The sequence below is a fragment of the Lactuca sativa genome, chromosome 1 (genome assembly GCF_002870075.4).
Source record: "Lactuca sativa cultivar Salinas chromosome 1, Lsat_Salinas_v11, whole genome shotgun sequence".
In the NCBI taxonomy this organism is placed as follows: Eukaryota; Viridiplantae; Streptophyta; class Magnoliopsida; order Asterales; family Asteraceae; genus Lactuca; species Lactuca sativa.
The window spans coordinates 82,150,021-82,162,431 of NC_056623.2; the positions used below are offsets into that span (position 1 = coordinate 82,150,021).

The 12,411-nt window shown below is 29.7% G+C and overlaps 1 protein-coding gene across 1 annotated transcript; it reads left to right on the forward strand.

Annotated features, from left to right (window-relative positions):
* Positions 1-11,854: 11,854 nt before the first annotated feature.
* Positions 11,855-12,411, forward strand: LOC111881081 (uncharacterized). Its single transcript, XM_023877473.3, has one exon. It carries the CDS (start codon positions 11,886-11,888, stop codon positions 12,291-12,293), a length of 408 nt encoding a protein of 135 aa, XP_023733241.1. The 5' UTR covers positions 11,855-11,885; the 3' UTR covers positions 12,294-12,411.

Here is a 12,411-nt window from a genome sequence, read left to right on the forward strand (position 1 = left end):
TTTTCTAATTTTCATTCAAGATTTATGTTTAAGAAACTGGTTTTACTTGTTGAAATCTTCTCTTGCTTTCTAATAACAAAGCTACTAATAAATCTATTGTATTCTTTTGTAAATAAAGATGAAATATCCCATTGCTAAAAGTTATTATAAACATCGACCTTAAAAAAGGTATGCGATAATGTTCGTGGCCTTTGTTTATTAAAATAGAGGGATTACAAAAAACTATTTGTCTTGTTACATTTGTTCAATACTCTAACAAGAAATCAGAGTGGCGCAGCGGAAGCGTGGTGGGCCCATAACCCACAGGTCCCAGGATCGAAACCTGGCTCTGATAATAGAGATGGCTTCCAAATTGCAATACAGTTTTTAATTTTTATTTCTTTATTCTAGCTTTTTTATTTACACTTGCACTTCGATTATTTTAATTTTTAACTCAGGTTTATTCTAGCTTTGCTCTTCACCCTATATATGGATTTTTTTTGCTATTTTAAACACTTTTTATTTCATAATAAGCAACACAATTAATTAAGTTCCATGATTTTATCAAAATTCATTACTTTTCAAAGTGATTTTTATAACTATAAACTAGAACAAATAGGAACGTGATTTTGCGACATTTCCAATTAGATAATCGATATTTAAAGAGTTCTAAGAAATATATTTTTTAAAATCAATTGTTTATAATAATGATGATTATATCTGTTTGTAATTTGTTAATATAATGTAGATGGTAATTTGTAATTTGTTAATCAATTGCCCTATTGTTTTTTTTATTTACACTTCCAATTCGTACAATTTTATTTTTTATTTCCAGTTTATTCTAGGCTTCCTCTTCACCCTATACATTTATTTATTTATTTTTGCTATTTTAAACACTTTTTATTTAATAATAAGTAACACAACTAATTAAGTTAGATAATTTTATCAAAAAAATTCATTACTTTTCGAAGTGATTTTTAGTAACTATAAACTAGAATAAATAAGAACATGATTTTGCTACATTTCCAATTAGGTAATCGATATTTAGAGAGCTCTAAGAAAGATACTAGATTTTTTAAAAATCAATTGCTTATAATAATGGTGATACATGAATGAAGAACATAAGAAGGGTCATTCAAGCTTGGAAAACAAATCTCAAGCTAATGCTGATGACATGGAGATGCAATTGCAAAGAGAGGAGGGCGCTGAACAAGTTGATGGAAAACTCACAAATAGGGAAAGTAGTTGAGAGCCTATAAAGAAGGTGTTATTTATTATTAGTCATAAATTAATTAAGAATTAATTTGGTTACTAAAAGAAATTAATTGAATAAAGGGACTTAAACTGTCAAATATGTGATAGTTGGATTTTGGGCTGGGAAACCCAATGGGACAAAGGGATGAACGAAATTATGATGAGAGCCCATCATATTTTCGTCCATGGCCTTATTCCAAAAGGTTTCATGGGCTGCTTAATGTCTAAACTGTCTATTAGGGTTTTGGAGGAAACCCTAGCTGCTCACAATATAAATGAGGCCCCTAGGATATAGGAATCGGTCACTTGCTTCTCTAAGAACCCTAAGGCCGAATTTTGTAGCCTCCTCCCTCTCTCTCTTGCCTCTCCATTTTCTCTTGGTGTTTGTGAGTCTCTCCATTTTCTCTTCACAAAGAGCCTTTCAACCTCACTGTTTTATGATTTTCGTTCCAGTTTAAATGTTCGTTCCTCCACTCCTGATAAAAATTGAGGGGGATGTTAGTGTATATTCTATAGCCTATGTCTATGGTTGTATCTCATGTATGTAGTCCATAATCTAGGCCCATTATCCTCATGTATTTATATGTATCTTGATCTATGTTTACAGTAATGAGAATATGATTTCCATTCCATAATAACCGGTGTCAACAAAATCTACAATTCAACAACTCCTTATTTGACATTATTCCTAGAGCTTTGGAGAAGCATCCTCGACAGTGCATACTCACTGTAAATATGCTTGAATTACCTTTTGTACATCAAACAAACAAAATAGTAAAATCAAAATCAGACAAAACGAAAAATATCAAGAAATATTATAAGATATTAGATAACAATTACCGGTCCCCCATGATCAACTTACCATAATCGATTTGCTTGTTTAAATAACTACAAGGCGCTCCAATGTTTCACATTGATAACAAATTTGCAAAAAAAAAAAAATAGCTTCTGTAGTTAATAACAAGCTTATGATCATAAATAAACGTTCTGTTTTTCAACATTGTCATAATGTCTCCTTGCCCAACAATTAGGATCAATGTTGAAACCATTATCTTTGGGTTGATAAGGTAAATAATGGTAAGAGTAAAAGGACTAAAATGCCTTGATGTTCCTTGCACATGAGGAAGGTCAATGAGAAGAAGGGGATGATGTCCAATGCGAGAAACCAACCTTGCTAGTTTAGTTTGCATTTGGGACCAAGCGTGCAATATATTTCATAGTTGGACGAAAGGTACAATAAAACAAAAACATTGGGGGTCAAACATATAATTTACTCTAAATTTTATTAAATATGTCATCATAAATTTTTTTTAGTTATATTTAATTATTAGTAAAAAATTCTTACTAAATTGTATATCTAATCAAATGTTACATGTATTAGAAAAAAATAGACTGGAGTCTAGAAGGAAGAAACAACATCCATACTAAAGAACTGAAAATCCATACGAATCGACTAAAAAAGCCTTTTTTTAAAATGTGTATTAATTCACTTTTAAAGAAAAGTAAGTTTCATAAAATTGAAAGCAACCTATGCACCATAAATTATGAATGCGTCTCTCATATATGACATATTCCTAATTGTGGATTACGTTTTCTATCAAGAGGTTACTAATTTTCCATTCTCCATTTACACTAACAAATACATATCCCCCGGGACACCGAAATGCAACACAATATCGTCATGCAATTCAGTTTTCACAATATCATCGTCAGCAACATGAGTTTTGTATGTATAAGATATGACCGCAATGCAACAAATAGGTTGAACAATTATTTTTTTTGAATCGGCAAATCTAATTTACTCTTAAACTAATAACACCTAATCCACTTATGTTCACGACGACATTTGAACCATCGACCTCAAAGAGGGAGAGCACCACCTGATACCGCTGGACTAGAAGCCTTTTGGTAAGGCTGAACAGTTTGTAACACGATATACATTAATCGAGGGATGTCCTGTGACTCTCAAGTTCATTTCTTATACCTTCATAGTTTTCTCTACCTAAAACACAAAATAATATAGAAATAAAAATAAAAATAAAATTTTTTCCAAATTGTTTTTAAGATACAAAATTATGTCAAAAAACAGACAAATTAATTCACATAAACTAACAAAGAACCGAAAAGAAGCGAGATGCAAAAATCTACACATAAGGTCATTGTTAATGTTACAAACTGACCTTTTAAAACATATAAATCATTACAACCGCAAAAAAAAAAATAAAATAAATAAATAAATAAAAATAAATAAAAGTAAAAACTTAAGCATTCGGTTCTTAAACTTCAAAAACTTACTACATTGGTTTCAGCCAAAAACAAATGAACCACCCCATACTCTTCTCTTAATTTTTTCAAGAATGGACAAACAAAAAATTATATCACCTACAAAGAAAAATCAATTTTAACTATCATGATAAATTAAGTAATTTAACTACAACTTAACGTGCATTTGAAAAAAAACACCAAAAAAGTTGTTTTTTTTAGCAAAATGATCACTTTGTAACGTGTCAATTTTTCAACATAATTTTTTCATTTTGAAAACAAACATATTATACTTCAAAAGAACATTTTCATTAATAGATCATCGTCATACATTTATTAATATAAAATAGTCTTAGCGGAAGACTTAAAAACGTATTTATTTTTTGATGCGAGTACAGTCATGTTGGAACCTTTCCACGATAAGAAGAACAACCTGAAAAATAGTTATTCAACATTACACATAGATGCATACAAATAATGGTTACGACCTTTCGTCGTTCTAACAATAATGTGTGTACCTGGACTCACGACCTATCATCGTTCCGTCGTCAAGATGAGTCTTTAGGCTCACTACCTATCGTTGTTCTACCGTCAACTCCTTACACAATCATAATGAACTAATTATATAAACAACATTCAATCATACAGAGACTCTACTAATTTGTATATAACTTTTCTCTACTAGCTCGTACATCGTATCATACATGGACATATATCGTAATATATAGTACAGTGAGATAACTCACTTGAATAGTCTCGAAACAACTAAGTATGTATAGTTGCAGACAATTTGACCAACACATATCAACCTATAATATACTTTACAAGTTGTTAACTATTTGAGTATAACGACTAATATTTAGATATTTCACTAATCCCAATGAATACTTCAAGTTCTAACTGATAATGAATGACTATGTAAGATCATATTGGAGATAGGATCCATTTGGCATACATAGTACACATTTTGGAAATTTCACTTTAAACATCTCACTAGTTCTAGCTTAGACATCACTCCATACCAACCAATATTATAATATTATAACTAAAATTTCTAATAAATCTTATTTATAAGTTCATAATAACGACTATGGACATAAATATAAGTTATACTTAAAACATAGTAAGGATAACTCAACTTACAAATTTTCTAGCGAAAGTACGGGAAATCGTGGGTTCTTCGGGCTTTCCAATGCTACAACACTTCGTTGCAAATACTTCGGGGCTCAAAAGCAAGAGTTCGAGAAATAGAAATGAATTTCTAAAGAGAGAAACTCGAGAATGGAATGAGCAAGAAATGAGGGAGGCTTGGATTCCTATTTATAGAAGGATGGAGGGAGGGCATGTTGCACCTATTCATGGGCGCGCCACACCTAAAGCTTAGGGAGCAAGGCTTTCTTATGGTGGCGACATATGGCATTCGTAGGTATTTCTCATGTTTTTCAAAAAAATTATATCTTTCGCATAATAACTCCGATTTCTATGTACTTTATATCCCTGATTTCATATCGACGAGTACTACACCTTTCATTAGACTTCATTGGCTAATTTTCATCCCACTTTTAATTTTATAGTCTATAAGGAATATATACTATAAATGATGCTGCGAAACTCATAACTTCTTCATACAAACTCCATTTTCGACGTTCTTTATATCGATGGATTTGTATTTATGAGGACATCAACTTTCGTTTAGATTGTTTTGGCTAACAATCAACCGGTTTTCATTTCACATTTTGTCTCACATACTGCTATACCGGGTTGACACGAAACTTCTAAAAATCATAACTTCTTCACACAAATTCAGATTTAGGCGTTCTTTATACGCACAGTTTTGTATTAATGTCTACTACATATTTCATGATGATTATTTTGGCTAAAAAATTATATATTTCTACTTCAAATTTTGTAACAAACATTTTATATTACAAATTACAGTAAAGTGAAAACAAGGTGTTACAAATCTTTCCCACTTACGAGGATTTTGTCCATGAAATTAAAAAAAATAACTTTGGGTAGTTCTTCTCATCTCTTCTTCTAGTTCCCACATCCATTCTGATCCTTTCCAGTGTTGCCACTGTACTTTTACCAAATCAATTGCTTTGTTGTGGAGGTCTTTGTCTTCTTATCCAAGATTGCAACTGAGTTTTTTTACGTAGTTTAGACGCTCGTCCACATGAATATCGTTTAGAGGTACAATTGCGAATTCATCTGCAATACACTTCCTTAATTTAGAAACATCGAAAGTGTTGTGGATCTGACTAAGTTCTTCCGACAGATCCAAACGGTAGACCACTTTGCCCACCCGAGCAATAACTTAGAAAAGTTCGATATATTTGGGGCCTAAATTTCCCCGCTTCCGGAATATGATGACGCCTTTCCATGGTGAAAACTTTGGCAACACTATATCTCCAACCAGAAACTTGAGATCAGATCGTCATTGATCGGCGTAATTCTTTTGCCGACTCTAAGCAGTCTATAGTCTCCCACGTACTTGTTGAATGAGCTTGGTGGTATTGATCACAACGACACTACTTCCTGTAACTCTTTGACCGACTTCTCCCCAACATATCAAAGTCTGACATTTCTTCCCATAAAACATCTCAAAAGGAGGCCTACCAATACTGAATGATAGTTGTTGTTGTAGGAGAATTCTGTGAAAGGTAAATAAATATCCTAACTTTCATCATATCATTTGAAACTCCCACTACAACTCATAAGTCTTTTTAACTAAGAACTAATTAATCATAATTCAAGAGTTTTGTAACTTATGTGTATTTATGATTAGTTATGTGTAGTTATAATTTCAACCTCAAAATAATTAAATCACTACAAATGATTTTTTTTTTTTTTAACTTATGGGTTGTAAATGGTAATTATTATATTTAATTTGTTAATATAAAGATATAAATAGTTCACATATGTAGATGACATTGCTAAAGTATAGCAAATAAGATATAGAAAAAGAATAAAGAACATTAAAAACTCTTCATTATGGTGCATGTATTCATATTGAACAAGGAAAATGAAGATACAAATTTGCAAGATGCAAATTTATATAAGCGGATCAACTCAACATCCTCCATATTCTTTTTATTGAAAGTTAAGATTCATAGAACAATAAGTCAAACAATAATCTTAGTTATTTGCATTTTCATATCAAAACTTAATTGTTTTTTATAATGTATGTATCTTTAATTTTTGTGGTTTTACGAAGATTTGATTTTGTTGTAGTGTGTAACTTTGAATATGATGATACGCCTTTTAAAATAAATATTATGATTAGATCTTTAAATAAATAGATACCACTTGTATATTTCAAACTTAAGAAACATGTCTCAAATCTTATGTAAATTCTTTTGATTCTTTATATTTTTTGTATCGTTTTACTTAAGATAAACTTCTAATTATTTTTCTTTTTAAATATTGTCATAAAATTATCTATTAAGTAGAGAAAAAATCTTTCAAAAAAAAGTAACCTTACAGCATAGTAACATTTAAAATACTTTTTATAATAAGTTTTTATTTTATATAAGCCGCATATAAAAAGAGTTGTCGTTTTTAAAACCCATCATATAAAAAACTAGCTGTTTACCCACATACAAAAAGAGTTATCGTTTTTAAAACCCATCATATAAAAAATTATTTATCTTAAGAATTTTCATGAAAAACAAGCGTTTCATTGTCATGAATATTCTCATATACATAAAAAAATATTAAGAAACCAATCGAATTTTCACATCGACAAGATCTCAATAGGTATCGAAATTTATACATATTTAAAACAAATGTCATATACTAAAGAATCTGGATAAACACTCTCATTTGAAACTTTTGTTGATAATAAATTCATGTCAAAAAATTGTTGATTAAAGAAATCCATTTTTTAACACGTCTTAATTTTTTGTTATTCACTTAGTAGACACATAATATGATCAATAAGCCTTTTGAATTTTATTAATTTTGTTTGAAGATAATATGAAACATAATTTATGATTATTTTATTGTATTATATATGGTTTATGAATTACTTATCTTTATCTTATGATATATTAAATAAACAAATTTGTGGATATCCCTTATATTGTATTTTTTATACTATATGAAATTCACAAAAAGGATCCATCACAATACTATATTCATATATGATATTTGTATTATTATCAATATGTTTTAGTTTCATTATAATACTTCATAAATATTATTAAATATATTGTTAATGTTGGTTATATTATCATGTTGAACATATTATTATGTTTTCTGTTCGAGTTTTGTGATAAAAATATTATTATTGTTGAATAATATGCATTGCGATGCTCATGCTGTAATTAGTTTCATATTAAAGTCATATCCAAAACTCATTGATTCATATATAATCTATAATTTTTTTAATCATATTTTTTTAATCTTGCACAACGTGTGAGGTATACGTCTAGTGATTGTAATAATTTCAACTTATGATATTTAATTGATTAACTAATAAAAATATTAATGTTTTGAAACATCTAACTCTTCTGATTATGTTATTTAATTTATTAGTTAACTAAAATGTTTTACTTATATAAGGATAACATTTTTTTGTTTGGTTAATCATATTTGATTTTCTTCTTGTTTTTGATATTTTTTTATTTAGAACGCATGAAATTGAAAAAGAAGGAACATATACGATGGTCGCTCCAATTTTGCATATTGGGACGATACAACTAGAGATGTAGGCAATCTTTAACCTATGGTAAGGAGATCCTAATATATTTTTAATTATTTTGCTTCACGTTTTGTAAAATATATTTTTATATATCTATTCACCATAGTCTTTTAGGTACAAATTAAGGAAAATTATTCTCCGTGTATCAACATAAAGTCAAATGTAAGTCTTCCAAAATATGTATTTGAAAATTATATATCATATTTACTAATCGACTTAGTTTAATACTCTAGATGAGATTTATGTATAGCAATATATTTAATCAATCTTTAGTATTTGAAAGTTCATATCTAAAACCTTGGATGATTTGGTGTAATATAAATAGTGTAATACAAAGTCTATTATGTCAATATTATATATCAATATCTCATCAAAACATATTATTTCTTTTTTATCCTGAAAATATTATCAAACACAAGTAAACAAAATTAAAGAATATTTCAACTATATTAATGTTATAAAACAATAGATAATATTTAGGGGAATTGAGTAATCTAACCATTTTTTGGTATATTTTTGAAAAAAACAAATTATTTAAATTATTTTTTTGCAAAATAACATTCTTATCGAAATGAGCTGTTCTGAAAACAATTTCTACTCCATATCAGTTGGGCCGGCCATCAAGTATCCTCCGGAATGCCCATTTTGGAGTAACAGTACGCAATCCAGACTTCCATTTTGAAATTCATTTTCTGAAAGATATTTAAAAAAAATCCGCATCTCGATTTACAAACGCATTCCGACTTTCCGATTCTAATCTCCGAAACGCTCTCTTGCATTCTGACACACTCCGAATTTCCAATTCTGATTTTTGACAAGCATTTCAAACTCCGACTTAAGATATGTAACATGATCACGATGAACGAGAGTGTGGTATAATATAATTGTGTTTGGATTGCATTACCTAAGTAATAGTAATTTATAATACAATGTTGTTTGATGATTAATTAATTCAAACCTTTTGTGTAGCTTAACATTCTAATCAGTATACTAGTTGCTCATTGGTTTTTGGGTGTTTTGGATTTGAATACATTCAAAATGACTATTCACGATTGTCATTGGAAGAACGACTATTGTTTAGAAGATGAGATTTGATTTATAGGTATGTGAGCCCGCATCCACAAACTGCTAGTGGGTATCAATTACTAGGGGTACCGAATCAACTGATGCAATCCCAGTTAAGAGTTCCAACATGACCATTGAAAAGACCCCAGACGTACCATAACAGATTAACAGTAAAGGGGTTGTGGATGTTTTTGTGTTGGTTCCTGGAGATGTTTATCGCCGGGAATTCGTATTTTATAAAGGATAAAGACGGTCCATGGGCTATGTCATATCGTGAACGATTGACGAAATTTTTTTGGGGTATGAGGATAAAGTCCATTTGAACATTGTACTATTATTTAAAAAAAATTTAAGTTTATCAATTCATAGTTTTTTTTTTTTTTTTTTTTTTTTTTTTTTTTTTTTTTTTTTTTTTTTTTTAGATTTTAAGATTCCATGCACTAGATTTTATAAAAAGAAATATTATACGAAATCACCAAACACGTATTATAGATAAAAGATGACTATTTCAGAATGGTTGTCCAGAAATCTACTTTGATATACCGGAGATCGCTCCGGAATGACCTATTCCAAACAAAATGGTTATTTTACAAAAACAAAAAAATTAGGTTATTTTCTTCAAAGACTTCATTTATATGGGTTAGATTATTCAATCTCCCTAATATTTATTGGATAGTATTAAATTAAAACAAGGTTTTAAAAGTTTTGGACTATATCGATAATATCAAAATACAATTTGATGAATTTTTTTATTGTTACTCGGTTAATGCTCAAAACATGACAAAAAACGTAAATTTCCATAATCTTTTAGTTTTTATCCACGATTATTCTAACCACTTAATTATATTACACCTAATTAGTGTATAAAATCAAAAAAATTTCTTGAAAAATTGCAACTTTAAACACTTCGAAATTGACATTGCGGACATAAGTAGGGATATTCTTTAAAAAATGGAAAAAAACCAAAAAATAACTCCGAAATTTGAAGATTAAATCCGAAATAGAGCATTCGGGAGTAAGAACTCTGGAATATGAACAGTAGTTCGGAGTGAGACATTCCAAAAAAAATTGTTATTTTTCAAAAAATGAAATATAAGTTAGTTTACTAAATTTCCCTTAACTCATTCTATATATACTTAATTTCCCTTACCTCATTCTATATATTTAATTCATTGAAAAAAAACCTAATAAATATTCAACATTGCCATTTTTCTATTTAATATATCTAGTTACACTATTTTCTCACAATGAAATCTACATTTTGATAATTTAATGTGTCCATAAACATGGTTTTGTTTAAGTAAATTCTCATTTTATTTGAATTTGACAATCTTAGACGAATTAAAATTTAGATAGTAAATTTTGCAAATCAGTTAATGTTGATCTACCTAAATTTCCACCTCCAGTATTTGTGTTGATCATGAGAGTATGTAAAGTGAAACAACATTTTTATTCTATGGATGTTCAATCGCACAGATCTTGTGACTCACTCATGCTTCTTGTGGAAATGTTAAATGGCACCACCATCACCACACCACACCACCACCACCATAAATGTCTACTATTTATTTCACACACTTTTATCATGAATCTTATATAAGGAGACGTAACATGATAACAAAAAGTCTGAAAATAAGAAATGAGATGATGTATTCTTCAAGTAAAGCCTTTTCTAATGTTAAAAAAAAAGTTTACAAAATTTGTTTTTTTTATAATCAATACTTTTACGCCTACATGCAACAAATGTATTCATTCGATTTGATGTAGGTTCCCACCCTGTAATAATGGTGAATGCCAATACAAAGCCAAAAGAGGCTGTCATAATATAATTACACACACACATATGCCATCACTACTTGCCCTTTTGAATACTATTTCGCTCATGACCTTTGCTGGCCCTTTAAGCTAAGCAAAGTAGCAAACCCCCATATTGGTTTTCACTTTTACCCTCCTTCAACTCAAATTATAACATCATGTCAATTATCAATACCCATTACTTCAATACAAATAATTAACTTGTTTAAACATTGATTACATTCAAAATCCCTCAAGGTCTTTTTCAATTAAATACATCACCAAGTACTTGTTTACTTTTGACTTAATAAACTTAATTTGATACGACTTAATCCCGATACATATACATGACAAAGACATTTCCTATTTTACTTTAAGTGAGAGAATCGTGCATTTATCTATTCTTATGTGTTTTTTTTTTTACCTCCATACTCTTTTATAAAACCCTCCCTTGGTTTATCTTTCTACACTCCCCACATTAGTGAATATAGTTATATAAAATAGTCATTACTACTCATATTTTGACAGCTCATTATGTACAAAAACAAACAATATTCGTTTGTCCACTTAGCAGTTTATCCATATATATCACTTAATATAGAAAAAATTCCCTAAAGAACCATGAGGTATATATATAAGTAAATAAGTAACATATACATAGTGCCACTTGTTATGATGGACGAAATAGAAACCATCATTATGCTTCCTTTTGAGGAGTTTAATGCAATCACAAAAATTGAGGCCAAAGCAACAACCAATAAACTAAGACCACCTCTATATATACCACTACCCACATCATTCTTTAGACATAAAAAAGAAAATCAAAATGGCACAAACGCACTTCCTACTTCTTCTCTTTGTTACTATCATCTCCTTCACTACAACACAATCTCAAGAAAGATCACCTCATGGCCTTGTTTACGAGAACCCAATGGCATTCTCACCATCTGCCTACAATTTCTTCCACCCAAAAGCAAACCCACCAACGATTCAAAACCCATGTGATGAAACCAGTTGTGCACCATTGCCCATGGCTGCAACTGTTCAATCGAGCTTAGCACAAGAAAGTGCATCAAGAAATGTGAAAAGTGGAAGCAAAATTGGTGCTGGAGGTGTTGCTGCTTTGATATTTGGGTTTATATTTATGGTTCTTGTAGCTATGGGTGCTTATTTTGTGGTTACAAACCGTAGAACCAAAATGGGTCGAAACAATATGGTTTTACCATCGGTTTGATGTGGCGTTTAATTTATTAGATTCTTCTCTTTTAGTTTACTTTTGAAATTTGGAGTACGAGAATATGAGATGTAACATTCTTATTGGTAATTAATGCATGTGATTTTGTATTACAATA

What these genes read in the sequence shown, in the direction of transcription:
- LOC111881081 (XM_023877473.3), top strand. Translation starts at nt 11,886, where the DNA reads ATGGCACAAACGCACTTCCTACTTCTTCTCTTTGTTACTATCATCTCC.